This window comes from Pyxicephalus adspersus, chromosome 8 (genome assembly GCF_032062135.1).
Source record: "Pyxicephalus adspersus chromosome 8, UCB_Pads_2.0, whole genome shotgun sequence".
Classification (NCBI taxonomy): domain Eukaryota; kingdom Metazoa; phylum Chordata; class Amphibia; order Anura; family Pyxicephalidae; genus Pyxicephalus; species Pyxicephalus adspersus.
This window is the reverse complement of record NC_092865.1, coordinates 28,314,685-28,336,059: the sequence shown is the minus strand read 5'-3', so window position 1 is coordinate 28,336,059 and position 21,375 is coordinate 28,314,685. Positions and strand designations below refer to the sequence as shown.

Here is a 21,375-nt window from a genome sequence, read left to right as displayed (position 1 = left end):
TTATGACAAACAAAGTATTTTTGTTATGAAGCAGATGACCCTTCATTCAGCCTACACACAGGAACACAGAATGTTTAGTCTTCATAACAAATTAGCACCATATACTTCTCTGGTCGAATATATAAGGTCTTCATTACAAAGAACAAGGCATATCCTGGTACAGGTGCCAGATAAAACAATTTAGGTTTATGTTTGAATGGGGGGGGGGGCTATTGCAGAGATATACAAACAAGGGTTCTTTGTACAGTACAGCACGAGAAACTGCAAAAACACCACAGCATTCAGTAGGAACAATCACTTGAATAATCCAAATGATAAAAGCAGGTCCCCAAATGGACCCTCCTACACCAAAGAGTTTAACCTCCGAATTATCTTTCAAGCCAATCAACGACATTTACAAAATGTAGGAAAGTAGTAGTAATGTAGAATTTCCTACACTGGTAGAATTGTGAAAGGTAACTAACTACTACTAGATATACCACGTGGTTGGCCTTTCTTTGACTTGTATAAAGAATATGAAGTGTTGAAGGAACTGAAAAATATATTATAAATCATACCAGCTAAATGTTATGGTTACTCCATTAGACAGCAAAAAAGTTTTACAATTATTACAGTATTTAAGGAAAACATGATCATTTGATGTTATTTACTCTTTGTACCAAGTATCACTTGAAAAGAGTTCAGCTACCCTGAAGCCTAATTGAGCATTATGGCTGCAAAAAATTAAATTCATGCAGGGAAGGAGTGGGTTTGGGCAGAAGTGTACCCTCCAAGTCAATACAAATAATAATTAGTCTAGGAAGAAGACATTGCCCCTGTTGGAACCTCATCCACATTGTGACCTGCGGTTAGTGACAGCGTTGGTGAAACCCCATACACTAACTAGATCTTTGTTGCCCAAAACAACTGCAGCTAATGACCTCAGGAGAAAATACTGTGTTGAGCAGCAGAGCAGCACTGCCAGCATTTAAAATCAACAATCTTTTCTGGAGCCAATTATTGAGCATGCCTATTAGGCTTTAGACAACAACAGACTTCCATCATGGCTCCCATTTACTGCAGCAGTGTATGGTGATTGTCATTTAGCTCACAGAAAAACATACAATGAAATGGAGAGCTGGTTGTATTGGTGTCATTGCAAATTACAAAACTGTAGAGAAAGTAGACAAAGAGGGGCTTTTTCAAGGCACATAATCAAGTGATTTTACCAAAAGTTAAGAAAGGCGCAGTAACAAGGTAATAAACTGGTTTATTAACTTGTTACTGCACCTTTCCTAACTATTAGTAAAATTGTTTAATTATGTGCCTTGAAAAGGCCCCTCTGACAACTTTCTCTACATTTTCTTAATTACTACAAATTGTTGGGGCTGTCATTAGGAACCTATTTGAATACTTTTGGGGAATCTGGTTTCCACTGTCTAGTTATGATATCCCATTGCAAATGATGCTAGTTATCCCCTATAGAGACACTAAAGGGTATATTTTTAAAGCAATGAATCAGACTTAAACCAAACATTTACTTCAAGTAAATCTAGTGCATGTTTTAAATGACAGCAATTGATTAAACCCAGTGAATGTTGGGTAAGGTAAAAGTCACATTCAATGCCTTGTAAAACTGCCACTATTTAGGTCTAGCTAATCATAAACCCTTGTTTCAACCATTATAATCGCTGTGTATTAGGAAAAAAATGTGCAAAGTTTCCGGATTTTCTCAGGATTTACACAGAAATGAATGCCCACAGTTAAATAAGCTTTTGGTCCTTTTCAATTTCAGATTCAACAATGCTTCAGCTGACAACCAAGAACAATCACACAAACTAAAATAAAAAAAAAAAAAAGATTTCCGAGGAACAAAGATGCCAAGGTTTGTATTGTGCTAAAAATTCACTAGAATACAGAATTTGGAAAATATGCGTCAGTGACCACAAGAGCTGAAAGCGGGCTAATCTCCTGGAATCTGATCATCTGAAACGAATTGTTAAAATCTACATGAAAAATAAGATGTGAGTAAAATCACCCTGGACTGTCATGGGGACTCTAGCGGCTAAACTGGAGAGACTCTAATCCTAATCATAGGTTTATTAACAATACTCACCAGAAAATGTAACCAAAGTAAAGTTTCTAGACTTTTTACCAAAAGTACTTTGGTCCTCTACACAAACATTACGTAACAGCAATTAAAATCCCATGATCATACATCACTTAAGTTGTGTGCAATCGTTGATTGCAAGTGTTCATTCCAACCTGCTATTTGCGAAGTAGCACTGTATGGTGTACACAAACCTAATAAATGGCCATGCACCTTGCAATTTAAAATTAACAAATTACTTTGGATATACCAACAATTAGGAAATTGACCCTACCTGGTTAGATTCAAAATGAGTGGGTTATTTAAGACGTATATCTAGAACATATTAAAAGTGTCTCTAAAAGTTATAAAAAGTAATGATTAAAAAAAAATATATAATATATATATATATATATATATATATATATATATATATATATATATATATATATATATATATATATACACACACACACACACACACACACACAGACACCCACCTTTAGATTTACACGTTGACAAATATAAACGCCATAAAGATACCTTTGTAGCTTTTATAAAGAGAATGGGAGATGGCCTTTCATATGCACTTCAAGAGAAATCAAACATACTGTGCTGCATGCTTACTACATTTATACAATAAATAAATTCATATAAAACCTTTAGAAATTCTTCATATAGGCTAAAGATTCTGAATCAAAGCCCAGACTCGTGACACATAAGGTAGAATAGGAGCATTAGCATTCAGCTGTAAATGTCATGGTATTCAGTTGTATTAATCTCTTGAATTCTACCATCTTGCTGTACAGATCCATTGACTTGTAGGGCTGCCTTGGATGGCAGGGCAAGAGGAACTTCTGTACTGGGCCCCCGATCAAAAGAGCTTAAATTTTGCATTGCTGTAACTTCTAGACATGGGTAGTGGGCCCATAAAAGTTTACCTAATATGGGGCATAGATATCTTTAATGGTGGCCCTGATAAGGTACTGGATTTAGTTTTCTAATTCCCCTATGGTTTTCACCTAGTTATCTTGAACATAACACATTCCCTGTCCAGGGGTGGCTATACTCATGCAATGGCTACATTGAGAACTACAATTGAGTTTTATCAAGGCTTAAGGCTTTTTTTGTACATATTGTACATGAAGGCTCTATATGAATAATACAAATTCCTGTTCACACCATTTCATGCAGGGGGTGAGAGTGATCACACATAATAAACCCAGCAAGCAAATATCATCTGTCATCCTAAGTGTGGCTTTAGATCAGAGAGGCAAATTCTCAGAGTTGTTGGAAGTGAATGTCTGTGCTTTGTACATGTTTCTCTGGACCTTCCCAAACAGCAGTAACGTCCTCCATTTGTGTCAAGGAATCTGGCATTTGGCACAGTGTGTCTGCAGTTCCACAAGTGTCACACATTACTGCAGGACCATCAAACACTGCAAGCTTGGCATGTGTGTACAGCTGGAACAGTTGCCATTTTTAAAGGAACTACTAAGAAAATAGCTTTCTCTGGGTGGGTGGAATTTGCTTTATTTCGCATACTTTGTCTCGTTATCTCAATTCCAGGGTGAGGCAGCATTCTGTACAAATATAGATATCTACCAGTTCCAGAATATCCCCAACTTCTTCCGGCTCTGGTTTCCAAACCCACTGGAGTCCTTGATGGCATTTTACACCCATCCACTCAAGACAACAGAACATTTTCTGGTTTTAGGGGATAGAAGATCCTTCAGAGAAATCTATAATACTCTAATCATATGTATCTTAAATGTACATGTAAAAAAGGTGATAAAATTTTGGCTAGAATTTCTGCTTTATCAGTATTAGGCCCCCCATGTTCTCAAATCTTGGCCAGGACACCATCTGCATGGAGTTTGTATATTCTCTGTAATTGTATCGGTTACCTCTAGACCAGGGGTGTCAAACTCGAATACACAGAGGGCCAAAATTAAAAACTTAGACAAAATTCCGGGCCAACCTTGAAATTTATTGAAAAAATTGTTTTATTATTATTATTATTAATAATAAACAGGATTTATATATTACGCAGTGCTGTACATTAAATAGGGGTTGCAAATGACAGACTAATACAGACAGTGATACAGGAGGAGAGGACCCTGCCCCGTGGAGTGTCGGAAATGCCAGACGCGGCCAATGCACAGCTAAATCTTTTGAATAGCCCGCCGCTGAAAATCCCTCTTTATTGAAACAGCGCAGCTAGTAAAATTCCAGGCATTATTTGCGTTTATAAAGTAGTCCAATGCGGGGCCACGCATAGGCAGAGAGCCCGCTGGTCTAGAGAGTGATGCCGGGAATTGTAGTAGCAGTGCTATTTCAATGCAGTGGCGGGCCAGCTATAGTTCATATTTTGAATTCCTTTGGGGGCCAAAAAAAAAGGATGTTGCAGGCCAGAGTTTGACACCCCTGCTCTAGATTCTTCCTATCACATCCAAATAATAATAATAATAATAAAAAAAAAAAATAGGTTAAATAGTCTTCCTTCCGAAATAAAGGCATTTGACTGTGGTATGGACATTAAAAAACACCTCTGAGGGACAGTTGACGGCATGACCGCATAAAGCTTACACTGAAGACAGATATACCTAACAGGTCTAGATTTGTCCACAATACTTTGAGAAGGATCGTTCAGCTGGATTACATTTTTACGCTATAACACTAGCAACTTAAAATGTATCAAGTGGCAAAATAGTGACTAATACAGTAGAAAATGTAATTTTAACACAATTATTTATAATTATTTGTGGACCTAGCCATGTTCAGAGCTAAGTGTTTCTGCAATTATGGTAAGATATTACCTGGGCCTGGTAAACAAATGAGGCCGTCATGTCTCTGTTGTCGTAACAACACATGCTGCCTGCCACATATACACAACCTTGGGTTCTTTTAATTACCAAAAAGATAAACTGATAACAATACATCCCCAATGCAGCTTAACATTTGTTAGAGAGCCCCTGTCGCCAGACCATTTATTTCTAAATATTCTAAGAATCTTTTAACCTAAGATTTTATGAGAGTTTAACATATTTTGTACCTCTTCCTCAAGGTAAAATATTACCCTGTAAAGATGCAACCAAAAGCCCCGAGACTGCTACTGGGAGCCACCATCTTGGATTTGATGTCAGCAGAGCTATTACTCATGAAGCTTTCAGTTTCTCTTTGACTGCTTCTCCACAAGTTATAAAAATGTTTCTTTGGAAGGTGTAGAGCAAAGAGCTGGGTCAGCATAGAACATATTCGGACATTCCCCGAAAAAGAGCCCATTCTTACTCCAAACATTTAAAGAACATTTTTTTAAAGGATTTTGTTTACAAAGTCAATGGCTGGTTCTCTCTTATCAAGTCAAAGGACAATGCTTTACTTCTGTCCTGGGTCTTCCATCCAGACTGGAGACATTGGGATACACAAGGGAATATGAACGAAAAGCTGTATATCTACAATTATTCACAGATAAAAGCTGAAGAAAAGCTTTAGGTGTAGTACAGGAAGATAAAGATGATCTAATGCCAAGCTGAATCGTGCAATGCATGGAAGGTCTCCAGTTCACATACTACAAACAACCCCTCCCCAACTCTGAGTAAACTTTTACAAGATCCAGATATTTTATCTGAAATATCTGCCCTTCCACTATGATAGTTTGAATTTCCTTGTACAAATTCACACCAATATTTCCATAACCCTTTCAAGAAGGTAAATACTTTCATTGTGGGGAAAAAAAAATGTAACAAGCTTGTGTGAATTTCAAAAGCCCGAAGGATAAGGCCTTTATCTACAAATTTCTACTCAAATACCACATTCCAGCTGCCTGGAACTGCGTGATTCAAGCTCATTTCATACTTCTCGAAAACGTATCCATATTTTTATTACGCTTCACATAGATCTGATGAGAGAGTGATGAGTGTGGCAAAGAAAACATTTGTGGGAGTTCAATGCTGCCTCACTTCCTTCTCAGGATTTCCCTGCATACTCTGAGCTTATGTGCCAGACAGAAGGGCACCTGGGTATTTGGTGTGCCATGTAACAGTACATTGTGACTTTGTGAACAAATCCAATTATTCTGTTCCCATAAAATATATTCTTGCTAGTAATATCAATTGTTTTACAAAGCACACTACAACAATTTAGCACATAAATAGCAAGATAACAGAGTTTAAAAGTATATGTATGGTCCAAGAAAAAAAATAAAATAAAAGGAGAAAAAAAGAAAAAGAAAAAAATTTCCAGTGTTCAACCCAGATATTTTTGTAAGCTGGGTGGGGCTAAATTTTAGACGGGTGGCAGACCCTGTATTGTGACCCAACTCAACATCAGTAAACACCCAAAAAAACTTGGGTGGGTACTGAAAAGTGCCGGGTGTACTGAAAAAAAAAACTGGGTGGGTACTGAAAAGTACATACACTAACTCAAGCACACCACTTAAACGTCATTAAAATAGCTATTGCCTCAACAAGTTTAGAAAAGCCATATATATATATATATATATATATATATATATATATATATATATATATAAAGATATTTAAAGATATAAAGATTTATTGCATTGGTACCTTACCCCAGAGGTGCTACTTAAGATATTACCTACTGTAAATAACCTTCGCTAGAGATGCAACTCTGGGGTGAGTACCCAAAACCATTTTGGTTTTGCTCATGTATAGCTCCTTACTGGAGATTGGTAAACAACCTCCTGGGAGGAGTTATTTGAGGTCCGCATTGCCTTGGATCTGCTGACCCATCTACTAGACTGCCTGTTTGTGAGCTCTCTAAACCTAGCAAGCAGCTAACTGCAGCCAGATGCCTCATCGCAAAAAAAAGGAAGTCACCGTCCTCTCCCACATGATCGGCCCTATTCAGTCCTATCAAAGATGTACAACTTATGGCACGGTTGTAAAAATCATCCACAATAATTTAACATAGTCTGGGCACTGTGGGAAACCTACATAACCTCCCATCCTAGTTTCTTGGATTCCTGACCACAAATGAATATGCCCATTACAGGGCATTGCGATGAGGGAAGAGACAGTTGCCCTGCCCAGCTAGCCTCAGACCCAATATCCTCCCCTCAGATTTCGCTCTAACTTTATTTTATATAATTTTCTTATCCTTTTTACAGTATATATACACACCTTTGTTTTTTTAGTGAAATATCACACTCACTCCTGTTTGTCTAGCCTGGTCACCACACTATCGTGGTATAAATAAATGCTCCATGCATCAGAAACATGGATCCCACATAGGGAACTTGATAGGTGTCATTGTCCTAGCTAGTATATACCTCTCAAAACTACTCACCTGTAATAGTAAGTGATACAGTCTGTATTTTAACTTGGACAACTGTATATGAATGTGATATATTGTTATCTTTATATTCAATAAAAATAGAATGTTACTGCCTATTTGTAGTATATTTGGCATCAGGTAGTTTTACCTATAAATTGACAAAGCTCAACAGATCTTTTATCAAAAAATTTTCTAGGGATCATACCTTTGCTGTGCCAATATGTAAAGTTAAAGCTTGGCATAAGTTTATTTTGTTAACATGTTCATATTTATTCAAGTTTATTTTTAATATTTATGGAACTTTTTATTCATATTTAATGACACCTGTCACGACATCAGAAGTCTATTAGTCAGGCACTGCCTACAAGAAAGTGACAACCCTGCTCCGAATTAATGAACAGTACGGCTTCATTGCCACCCAAATCACAGGAAGCTGCATTAGGTTGCTCAACAACCAATTGTGGGACTTTGCAGGAGCAAGAGAGCACAGCAGTAGATTCTCCCTTTTTGATTACCCATAACTGAAACCCCATACAAAAACCTGGTACATTAAAAGGGTGACAAAATATGTTTTAATTTTTTTTTCTTTCCCATTAACAGGCATTTTTTCAGCAAACAGGAACAAATGAAAGGGCATAGCCACCTTGCACCGTTACTGGGTCCAGCCATGGGGTCATTTACGCAAAGCTGCTTCTGACAGGTCCTCTACACACTTGCTCTGGCTTAGTAGCCTAAAGTATTGCAGCCAGATATACCAAGGCAATTAACCTTTTTAAAAAGGTCAGTGATGCAATTCTCCATATTAAATATAGGTTTTTATAAAGTTAATTAGTAAAACACAGGAAAGGACCTAAAAAAAAAAAAACTAATCATGGAATATTTATTAAAGTAGTAGCCTTTGCTTACTTTTTGGAAAACAATAGTGATTGACCTCTTAAAGTGGACCTGTTACTGAGACATGAGAGTGATCATTGCTGAACTAATTGTAAGGAATTGCAATTACCTGCATGAAAAGCTGATCTTTAGGTTTCAATAATGTATTTCAGTTCGTATTAAAACACTTTAAATTGGCTAGCCTTTACAGATCAGATGTAACCACTCCCCGATTTAACATGGTGTGGATCAGATGACAATTATCTTTACTTTGGATTACACAAAAGCAGGTTGGTGGGCTATGTCATGTGCTGGAGCTGCCTTTAAGTCTCAAAGTGAAATTGGGATATTCACCATTGCAAGCCTTTCAGGAGAGCCATTTCAATATCAAAATCCTTTTATACTCCACATTAACCAAGTGTGCAAAATATATCTGTGCAGTAGATGACTTACGGTAATTAGAATCAATTTTAAATTAAAAAATATTATTTATACAATTTATACACATAATAATTAAATAATACACAAAAATTTAAAGACTGCACCAGCTGGAATTAAAAAACAAAACTATATTCCATCTTTTTGTGAACATGCAGACATTTACACAGGAGCACAGGAAATTCCAGCATGAAGCAAAGAAGATAAAAGATATTCTAATTATGCAGAGACAAACAGGGATTGAGGATACATAAGAAAACAAGGCACTGTGGACCAGGATTTGTAGCTAAGGGGTTAAAAAGAACATTTTCTGAGTCACTTGAAGGACCTTTTGAGGCCATTCTATTTTTGTGAATAAATGTGATTCTAGAGTTCCTCATTCTCAGGGCAATGAATTCATTCCAAGTGAATCACTCGCTGTAGATGGTGCTTGACATCAAATGGTTTCACACAGTGCTACTCATTATTTGTTCTGCAATGAATAGCATGAGGCTTGGCATTTTTTTGGAATGGATGAGCACTTTATAGCATTCGGAATTCTGAGGTATCCATAGCTACTTAAAGAGAGGGAAATTATGGGCCGTTTTGTGCTTTCAGAGTCCTGGGACACATTGCTTAAAGAAAACACACTTTTTTTTTTAACACCATAAAACATTTCTTTACTTTGATAAGACCATGATGATTTTATCACCCTAATTTTAGGGGGGAAAAAAATAAATCAGACGTACAATTTTAATAGATGTAGGCATAAACTACACAGTAAAAAAGTATGGCAATGTTTCCCACACCTGTCTGTTAGTTGAAACCTATTTTTATAGGCCCAGTGCAACCCATTGAGGTATCAGCCTAGTATGGCAAGCATTCATAATTTCTTAAACTTTGGTGTTTTAGGGTTAACAAGCATCACAAAACACAACAGTTATAAAAAATGACTATTAATAATAAACTGTATATATATATATATATATATATATATATATATCCAACATATTTGTCAGCACTGTACAATATATAGGGCTATATTTTATCTGTGTCCTACATTTTCAACGAATGGTAAATTCATTTGATTGATTTGATTTCCATTTAGTGCTTAGGCTCTCACCCAATCAATAAGGTTTCTTTACCAAGCCACCATCACAACTCCCGACAACATATGTGAAAGCTGTGACCAAACTAAAACTAAGGTTTCCCTGCCAACTAACTCTCAAAGCCAACAGATTTGCTTATATATTATTAACAGAATAGTTAAACTTTCCAATTATGTATTTTTGGAAATTGAAATTCAAGAGGCCAAGACCATTAGTCTGATGGTACCTTTGGTCTTACAACCCAGACTGCACCAGATGCAACCCTGTTATCAGTGAGTGTCAGAAGATTCTGGAGTATGATCAACAGTAAAACAAGCACCTTTGGAGGCTGCATGCAAAGTGCTGATTTGAGAGGAGTATTTCCAGTTGCTCAGTGTGTGAGATTGCACCACATCCGAAAGTTTGTAGATTACAGCTTTGGTCTGCTACAACCACTGTTCCTATGAACCTCTCTTGGATTGGCCAAACTACCTGGAAAGTATTACATGGAAAAAACTGGCGCTGCATACATACAAGCCCTAAAAAAAAAAACAAAGTGATGCCATTTTGCACTTCACACTTATCTTCCCTTGCTCCGATCTCCAAAAACTTTTATAGTTAGCAAAGTTCAATACAAGTTTTTGTTTTAGCATAGGGCTTAAAAATACATAGTAGAGTGGATCAGAGGTTTTCAAAGCTTTCTTAAAAAGCATAGCAAGGAAAGGCCAATGGGTTTTATAAGTTTTGTCATTATGCAATAATTGTGGTACTGGAGTTCTACATTGCAGAAAAATATTAATTTATTCTTAAGTTTCTCAATATAAATGCAGCATGTTAGCCAAAAAAGACAATTTCCCAATACGATCCAAAAAACTGGGCACCACAACAAGTGGGGTTTGTTCATAGAGAGCCATCCATGTGGAAACCTCTGCCAGGTCCTTAACATACGCCTTTGTTTATAGTTTGCTGATGTCAGATGAAGCACAATGTAACCAAATGACTAGTCCACGAGTGCCTTTGTGTGCAGCTTCCATAATGCTGATGTAATGCACATTGCAAATCTCTCAAAGTCGTTCATAGTGCCAAAGTAAATTCAGAAACCACTATGGCATAGAGAGCTGTACAGAATGCTGATGCTGCAAACTGCATAAAAGTACTTTGATCAGGTGTGGCAAATAAATAGTAGAAAAAAAATGAAGGTTCTATATTTATTATTGTACACTTGAAAAGAGAAGCAACTTGACTTGTTACCAATTATGATAAGCTAACCCAACATAAAAGCTAGTTAAAAAATTAAGCTTTTTTTCATTCCCAGTCCAGTAAAGAGGTATAAATATTTTAAATGTTTGCATTTAAACATGGTAATATGACCATTTTATTGCACCAAGCCATTTAGGCTGTAGAAAGGTTTCTAGATTATTATCTGGCGTGGTTTTCGAATACATAGAACTTGTACAATAGATGGGCAACATCCACACTGAATGGTTCACTGATACAGGAATTATAGGCATGTGGCAGCTGACAATTTTACAAAATATGTCCCCCCTAGTGTATTCAAGCTCCATTCTGGCCTGAGACCCTCCCAAAGATCCACCCAAACTTCTCTAATATGAAAGTACAAAAACTAAAGCCTATAATACTTACTTGAAAATTCGTATAATGCGTCTTACCCAAAGTAGGAGTGTGGGAAAGTTCTGTACTCACTACAACCTACATAACAGATTTCCTATTAGCTGTCCGAAGGCAGGGGTCCTCTCTGGTTGCAGAACATGGCAGCAGAGGGATTCCACAGAGTGGGGAATAAGCAGCAGTGGGCAAGCTTAAGAGCTGGACCACCATCCTTAAATATTGGAAGAGTCACCAGCAAGGGACATGGGACAGTCTATTTGTTAAAGAGGAGAGAATTAAGGGGAAAGTCAAACACAACTTTTTCTTTCTTTACTTATTAACTACTGAATAACAACTGTGGACACTGTAGGATGGAACGGGACTCGGACAAAATTTGTCCACAAATGAGAATTGAACTATGTTTATCCAATTTTGTGCCATGTCAAAAAACAGTTTGAACCAATAGAGAATAAAATGAAAAATATATATATATATTTGAAATATCAAATTTTCACCTTGAAAAAAAAAAAACTTTACGTTTTCCTGAAAGAAGTCGAAGAAGGGGCATAGCAGCAAAATAGTATATACAGCTTATGTTGCACAATAAACCACCCAATATTAGGTTGAACAAAACCCTGACATTTGACCATCCCCTATAATTGGAGTGGTGTAGTATAGTGTGTTCCAGTGGACATCAAGCATATTAGGAAGACATGCTAGATGTCCACACCAATAACAAATGGGGTCCTGTGTTGGATTATTTCCATCTACCATTTGACACTAGATGATTTCTTGTGTTTGGTTGTTAAAATGTGGACTGCACAAGACCTCCAGGATTTTTCACAGCACCCTTCACATTCTAGCTGGTTGACCTCTCAGGTTGGGAGGAGGTAATGATTACATAGAAGCACGCTCCAGTTGTTGTTTTCTGGTAACATCTGGTATTTTGAGCTTCTGGTCCCAGCTTATGTCGCCTGTGTAATAAATTTACAGACTAGACTGAACAGGCCATAGCTGAATACCTCAGTGTGTGTGTGTGATCTGTGCTACAGAGCAGAAGACCATCAGGTAGATGTTTACCCATTTGCTAGAATAAACCATAACGGGACTTTTGTGCTCCATTACCCCTAACACAAAGAGTTTGGCAGTTTTTGTCTATTTATTTTGGACTCAAAGTCCCTAAGCAGCTCTGTGATTTTAAAAGGCAGTCATCACACAGGCTCATAAAAATTTGTTCAGATACCTTGACTCACGGCACTGTCTCCCTCTGTAAGGGTTGTCCTCTTATCTTTCATCAGATATTTTGAGCCGCCTTCAAGAAGGAGCATATTAGGCCACAATACAGTAGACAAGGTAATGGAGCTATAGTTTGACGAATTTTGACCTGCATAATTCGAGCTTTTCTATGCTGTGGTTATTATCCATCACTTTTTCTCTGTGGAAGGATTAGAAACTGGCTAGAGAAAAAGTCGACATAGGTGTTTCTATAACCAATTCAAAAAAAGAGATACAAATACAAAGAGAAATGATGTCAACTTCATAAATAAGGGATCTCTGAATTTTTTTACCCATCTGGTCAAAGAAGCACTGTTCATTTAGTACAGAAAGTCAACCAGCTGGACATGCCCTGTTCAATTTTCAGTAATTGGATGGCCCCTAATAGTTACAACTTGGATGGCCTTTTCCTAGACATTATGCCCAGCCTGGCTGGAAGAGATTTTGTAGCTTGTAACTTCCAGCAGTTCATCCCACAGTGAACATGAAATGGGGACAGGTACGTGTAAGATTTAGGGTGAAAATGTATTTATAGAATAACAGGACTTAAAATTCAACAACTTTTTGTCATACAAGATTGTGTGTAAAATTTGTAACCAGAAAATTGAGGAATACCCAAGGGAAACTTCCAACTGCAAGATTAAAAAAAATAAAGCAAAAACTTTCCAAAACAGATATTTGACTTCATGTATTTATCATGTTACCTTGTTGGGAACTTTCCAGTCTTCCATTCTTGAAAAGGATATTCCTCCATTATACCCGGCATAGTTTGGGTAGGTAGTCTGGGTGACTTGTTATGTGGCAAAGTTCCCATGTGGCTGAACATGTCAGTGGATCTAATGGAAATCCTGTCCTTCTTTTTACGAGGTAATGTACCATGGATACAAACATCCTGAAATGAATCAACTCGGCGCTCAGTAAGGGGGGATTTGCTGCTTAGAAGATCCATTGAAGATGTCAGTGGGAACTGATGGCTCGTTTGCACATTTCTATGGTAACTGGCAAATTTCCCGGCAGCCATCATTCTTCAGTCCTGACAAAAAGAAGGAACAGAGCAGGTTTTAAAATTGTGGAGAAAAAAAAAGAAACAGAATACTTAACTTTCAAGAGACTGTCAGGTGAAAGAAAGACACTACATTTCTCCTTACAGACTGGCCTCTTGTGTTCACCTTGGAACGTGAGAGTTTCCCATTCATTAGGCCCCTGTGACTTTGGCCATTTTCCATCAGTATGAGAACTCAACAGGGCAGGCATGCTATTGGGAACGGGTTTTGTTTTCACGATTGACAGATTATGTTATTGTTGTTTTTGAATTGTGACCTTCATAGCCATTTTCTCAAAGTGAACACTTCGGTGTCAAACACTGCAACTTCGACAGAAAGAATTCTATCGCCGTTATATTTGTCTAACTTTTTTCCAGCGTGAAGGCTGAGTGGAACTACAAATTTATTACAGGGTAATAAATGCAATTTGGGGACCCTTAAATGTATTTGTACTTCTAAACCCAATAAAGTAAATGCTAGTGATTAGCAAGGAATAAGGCTCAAAAATAAAAATCTGAGAGGTGTCATTGCATGAATAAACTATCTTTGTTGCATTGGGAATAAAAAAAGTTTCAATGTTACATTTTGCTGTAGCAATTAAATAACTTTTCCTATTAAAGACCTAATACATCACTAGCTGAAGCGTAGCATCCAGTATAGGTCAAAAATTAGATTTTATCCAATATAAAGAATACTAACATTGTGATGACTATAGGCATCTTAAAACCAACCTGTGCTTCTTCTACAAAAGAAGAAGTTTCCTTAATTCTTTCCTCTCTAGAAGCATATATTCACTTTTTTTTTTTTGTTTACTCAATTTTTATATATACTTTTTAATACTCATGCCTACACTGACGCTGCAAACATTCTAAATTATACACACACAATGGTCTGATAATTGATTGAACTGAAGTATAAATCGGCCCATTTGTACAAGATCTTAAGATTTACATCTTCTGCAACCCATCAGCTTATACATTAGTTGACCTTCCCAGTCGTGTTTCAGGTTTGTGTGTAATTGCTGAAAAGTTTTTATTGAGCAATGCACAGTTATCATACCTCCTAATCACCAAATGCTGGGAATATGAAGCTCACCAGGCCGCATACTGTAAATATTTAGTATCTGGTATTTGATGAATGCCAAGGTGCTTGGAGTCTGCCGGTACCTTTTTTTCTGGCTGTGTCTTAAATGCGGTTGCTAAGAGGCCCTCTAGAAGCTGAGGAATTATGTTAGAACATCAAAAACTATTGTCTCCTCTAATCTACGCTATCATCTAGAAAGAAACACACACTCCGGAAACTTCAAAAGTCATTTTAGTTTGTATAGGAAGAAATAAACTATTTTTGTTTGAGAGAGAAAAGGAAAAGGCAAATAGAGTTTGTTTATATCTTTTATAGAGTGAACTAAATTTAGATCAACGCTTTATTGAGACAAGTAGTTCACTTAGAGAAGTCCAAAAAGCCAAAACAATTTTCTGAACATACATGATATGTGACGTGCTGCGACACTGATTAAGAGAAATAAACACAAAGACAAAGAACGTCCAAAGCAATAGTCATAAGGCAACCAGCAATTCTATTTCACTGGTACAACTACAATAAATTGCAGACTGGGTGGTTGACTGATGTGCTTTGAACATACAGGAAAACCAATAGGTACATTTTAGTACCTAAATTCCTCCAACACATTTATTTTGCTCCCTTTTCAATGCATGCAAGCAAAATAAAGTTTTGGCATAACCAGGTACGACGGGAAACTGAACTCATTCCCCTTTTCCGCATGGTGGGTTGGTTTGGCCAAACCACAGAGGTTGCAAAAAGGTTTCTTAAACCTGGGCAAGTTTCAAATTAAAAATTTAAAGAAAAGTTTGGCTTTTTTTGCAGTAAAATAAATGAAAGGGGGGGGGGGCATCATTTACAATATCAGTTGTATGGTAAGCCCTGATCATTTAATTAGGCAGGTTAGAAAACATACCCAGAAAGGTATACCGATACCAGTACTGCACACCTTCTTTCCACTAGATTTACAAAGACACATGGTAAGTCAAGCCGGATGTTTGTGGTCATTGACCCACAACCCAGTGGGATCCTGCGACATGAAGTTGGTTGAATCATATATGTCTACAACGACTTCAAAAGGCCTATGTTTAATACATCTTCAGCACATTTCTAGTTTGTATTAGGCTATAGGTGAGGTTGAAGCATTACGGTTTCCTCACACTATGGAGCTGCTACATGTAGTGTCTCATGAGCAGCACCGAGAGGTTCAGTACCACTGCCGCCTGTTGTCTAATGTGCAAGCATTGGTTCTTTAAGAACCAATGCAGTGGGATGGGCAGCCAAGTGACTGGCAAAGTGCCAGTCACCAGGAGTGCTCCTTTCTGATTTTCTATTTCTATTTTAGAATAATGCACAAAGCTAATAAGGTTAGAAACACAATATTATTAATAAACAGGATTTATATAGCGCCAACATATTACGCAGCGCTGTACATTAATTAGGGGTTGAAAATGACACAAGAGGAGAGGACCCTGCCCCAAAGACAGTATAAAAACGTTTTTTTATGGACAATTTAAACAGCTATAATTATACCAAGTGGTAGCATCTTCCCGCATGTACTATATTCTGAACCAAGACCACCATACTCCATGGAGGTAAGGACTCCTAAATGCTAACTTGGCGATTATGTTTTTTTAACACACCATGTTGCATTTAAAGAACCACAACATCTGAATGGTGAGGTGTACTGCTCAGTTAAAGTCAATAAGATTTTGATCTATTGCATTTGATGTGTGTTCCAAATGCAGGAAACCATTTAATGTGTGCATGGGCCCCATTGTGACATTATTTACTGGCTTTTTTAAGATAAGTAAAACAGGCCATGTCTTAATAAATTAAAGTCATGTCTGCATGTTTAATTTACTTTTTTATGATCTTAAGAGTTAGGTACCTTGTTCAAATGTTATGAATAGGGAAGAGTTATTCTGGTTGTAGGCTTACAATTTAGTCTGTATGTGCTGTTCATTGTCAATGCTACATATTATCTGCTTGCATACCAAACAACTGGGATGTAACATACAGTTGTTCTAGGTCACATCTGCCATTTACCTGGTTCACATAAAGGGTCATTCAGAAAAAAAAATGTAAAAAAAATGTAAAAAGAACAGGCAGCTGCACAAGGTAAATGCCAAGTATATCTAAAGCCCCATTTTTTTTTTTTTTTTTACATTTTCCATGGAGGAGGGATGTTTCAAACTTCAAGTTTATTCTGTTGTGGTTTGTGTCTTATAATTTTTTTTCTAACTCTCACTAAAATTTGTCTTCCCAGCCCCAGCAATATCATCATGCTACCAAGACATTGGGGAATATAAGGCCACTGGGAGCAGACCAAGTGCTTATTTTGGGCACGATAACCCAATCATGCTTTGGGTCATTGCGGGGGCGGCATTGTAGATGGAAGGTCATTTGCAACAGATGGGAAGTCAGACAAGCTAAGTATAAAATAATGCAACAAGGATGGGGAAGACTGAGTAGGCACAGCTTGCAACCATCCACTTCCATAAATTAAGGTTGCCACAATGAGATACAACTACACCAGGCAGTTACGTAACTTTAAGTCCAGCTCAAAGAGAGTAGAGAGCCATAGATAAGGAAATAGGGGACCAAAAACTCCTGGCAGAGGAACCTCCAGAAATGATTTGTGCAGAAGCTGTGACTGTACAAAAAACCTAAATGCATATTGAAAAAAAATGTGGGAAAGATTGTTACAAAGGTGCTTTAATATTTCTGACCGAAGTTCAGCTTTAACATTCAGTGTAAGGACACAACAACCTAATGCAAAGTTCTGAACCTGCTGTAAAATTCCAAGAATCAGAGTTTGAGGGAGAGTGTTTGAATGTGAAAGTACATTACTCAAGTCACTGGTGACAGCTGCACACTTTCAACCTCGTGCACAGCTGTGCTGGATAACATATCAGGTCAGGAAAAAAGAAATAGTCTACTGAAATGACTCCCACTATCAAGCAAATGCACCATTTAACTCCAAATTATGTCCATACTGCCATATTATCAACATACATGCACAAAATCTTTGTAGCCGTTATAAAAAAAAAAAAAAAAATCATTAGTAGATGCAGGCAGTGTAAAAATTCCAACTTTTAATGGACCATTTGAGCTTTCCCTACTCCACAATTGCTGTTGGCCAGTGATACAGACCATCCATTAACAAATGAATAGAGAAGCTTCCTGACCTAGGAACAGATACATTAAACCAATTTTATACTTATCAGCCCAAAGGAGCAAACAGGAGACATGTACAGTTCGCGTTTACATACACTTTACCACGTTGCCGGGCCAAAGCGGTCATACAAGTATTCACCTATGAATTTGTATACACAGATGGAAGAAATGCTTAGCATTGAGGGAATCAGGTTTCTTTCTTACTTATAGCAAATATATTTACACAAGTTACATTTAAACTGCGTCCAGGCAGTACATGCTAAAACAAAATAAAGAAAAAGACATAAACCTTAAAAGCTCATAAAAAAAGTATCAGGGCCACATAAATGTACTTGGATTTTCATTTGAAAACCTAATAGGTCATTTTTAAGATACCTATAACATGTTTACCCCTAATATGCATCATGAGAGGTATTCTGGTTTCTTAGATACTTCCCCGCTGATGCTTAGGGGTTCCTTCAGGATTCAATTAACACAGAATTTCTGCAGCCTTAGCAAAGGTCTCCTTTGGCTTTTCCCCCTATTTTCCCCATCAGACCGTGACTGTTACGCATATACTGTCAAAGACAAGGATAAAGCTAATAAAAAGCATGATGATAATCACTATCCGCCTGTCAACTAACTAATAGTATTCTATAGCTTGCTCTGTCCTTATATGCAGCTGTTCCCATTGTCAGGGTTATCAAATGCCTATCCTTGTACAGCAAAGGCAAGTAGTTGACCCGGATTTCCTACTAGAGTAGGAAATTTTACTACAATTTTGCTATTCAGTTGTGCTGCACGTAAAGTGGATGGCAAGCAAAAGTAAAGTGATGACAAGCAAAATTTTGTTAGAGGAAAATTAAAAAAAAAAAAAAAATTGATTCAGATGAGTAGACATACAATGAAAAGTATAGTACATGCATATATTAGCTTCTGAACACCAGAACTATCTGTATCAAGCTGATTTCCAGAAGCTTTGCAAATTCCATTTCCTTCCTTGACAATCAGCATATCTAATCTCTATATCCTGCAGACAAAATGTAGCTCTGTCTAGGCTGTTTGTTTAGTTACATCTAAAAGCTAGACCTTTTCAGATCTTCTTAAAGGCAGGAAGAGCAGATGCTGGTGACATTAGTGCTTGTGAAGTGAGATGAAACAAATAACTGCGACCTCTACACGTGCCCCAACAAACACAACATTGGTCAACAACTTGCTAAACTGGGGACAGCATGAATGGTATTTACATTGGCTTCTTTATCAATGAGCACAGTCCAAAGGGACACTTGTGTTCAGAAACCTCCAACAACTAAGAAGTTGACCAACAGTTTTTTAAAATGAAGTCTAGGATATTGGGTTGGCCAAAGATCAGGACAATCAATTTACGTGCAAGACAGATGATCATAGGAGGACCACATTTACTTTGGGTCACTGTACATTGCACCTACCATAGCGATTGATAAAAGTACTTGCATTCCATATAGACCAGTAGGAAAGATTACCTTGACAATTTTTTTTTTTATCTTCACTTAGGACAGGATCATACATGCACATAAAAAAAACAAATTTGTTACTGCAATTAACATCAATGCACTGTATTGGTGCACCACAGGACCAGTTATCTTTATTGGTAACCCCAATGCACCTGAACAACCTACCTATGCTGAATGATGGGAGGTGTGGTTCACTACTTTCTGGTACATGGAGGTGCACTGCTACCCATTCATTTTCAATAATCCGCAGTGTTCTCCCCAGCTCCTTTTAGCCGGGCGCACCACCCAGAACATTTCAGTAGTCGGACTACTGTTTTTGGGCAGTTTCTGAAAAGTTGGGTCACAGTACAGGGGTCACCACCCACCTACAGCTTCTTCCCATTGAAACAATGATATGAATTGACTTTTAATTCTGAAAATTAAGAATTTTAAATGTATTTAGGTCTTTTGTTTAAATGTATTTAGGTCTTTTGTTGAAATGTATTTTTTTTTTTTATAACTCCAATTATGAACCAATATGCAAATATTTAAAAGAGGGGCCGTAAATCGTTACGCTGCGTACACACTTGCAATAATTATCATTGGAAACAAACAACTAATCGTCTGATAATCGTTAACAAAAATCTGCACACCGATTGACCAACGGCGCCAACGAACGAGGAAAGTCGCTGGAAACAAACGGCTATCCCAGCGGATCTGATTGAGCGATGATCGTTCACTATCTATTGTCGTCGTTCAGTGATCGTGGATTGTTCTGCAGTACACTTTCTACTTTACATGTCACTTCCTGCATCGTTCAAACAACCGTATCTAGCGTGGGTACATAATGGCTGGATTATATTTGAATGATGGTATTGTTACAACATGTACAAAATTCTGCACAATACGATCGTTCAAAATAATCGTGCATAATCGTTAGTTGTTCTTTTTCTAACGATAATGATTGCAAGTGTGTACCTAGCTTTATTCTCTAAAGCCACCCAAATACTTCCCTAAAGCTGGAACCAAGGCAACTAGTTGAATCATTTTGTGCATTCAATAATCTATTGATTTTTCACACATTTGGAAGTTTTCACAATCTGTTGTTCTTGAGATATGTTAGAAGGACACTTTGAAATAATATGATGTTTTGATGGAAGAAGGGAAAGGGTGAGAACAAGAGGTCCTTGTAGATTACACGGTCTCTGTTTAGGAGTGCCCTTGCTTTTCTTATTAGATACACCACAGCAGTGCAGTAATGCTATAAAAGAAACCCATTTCATTTATTACACTGCTCTCAGCATTTCTGCACCACCTCTCAATGACAGCCCGCATTCCATTCTCAAGGGTAACACCATTAATTGTTCTCTCCCACACTAACATATGCAGCAAGTTTAACCACTGACTGCCTTAAGCAGGGTAATGCTGACCTTCTAGTGGTGGTCTTACCTCTGTTTTCACAACTCACATTGATCAGAAACAAGCTTTACAAAATTAAAAACAATTCCACAGAGGACTCCATGGATGAAATATTTATTCTTGTTTTAGGAAGATATCCAGCTGTCATCCTGCATATTACCAGCCAGTAGTTCCATCTCATTAGAGTTGAGCCACACCAGAGATACCAGCCAGCTAGTGGTAGCATGGTGGTAACAGGTGGCTGATCCCAGCCCTTCCTCTGCCTGGCAGCTCCACATGTGTTTGCTGCCAACAGACTCATTAGTTTTACAGCTAGCAATACTGGATCATTCGGAGAATGCAGAACGTATAAAGATAGACAACAACAAAAAAATCTTGATTATCCCCCAGGGTGAAGAACACCCTTATCAAATGCTGTGGGGACACCAAAAGTGGTACTCAACTAATTAGGTCTTATTAATGGAAATAAAGGTGTACCTGCTTATCATACAAGATAGCTATTTTGTAGTGTGGACCAACATTTGTGAGCATGAGCCTATACTATATATAAAAACCCATATATAAAGACACAGATACTTTTTCTGAGCACCTTG

The 21,375-nt window shown here is 37.4% G+C and overlaps 1 protein-coding gene across 1 annotated transcript in view; it reads right to left on the bottom strand.

Moving 5' to 3' along the window:
• Positions 1-21,375, bottom strand: part of BCAR3 (BCAR3 adaptor protein, NSP family member) — a 72,155-nt gene that overhangs the window by 44,072 nt on the left and 6,708 nt on the right. Inside the window, exon 2 of the mRNA XM_072419864.1 lies at positions 13,335-13,663. Within this exon, the coding sequence (XP_072275965.1) occupies positions 13,335-13,654 (320 nt within the window). The 5' untranslated portion in view covers positions 13,655-13,663. The remainder of the gene's footprint in view (positions 1-13,334; positions 13,664-21,375) is intronic.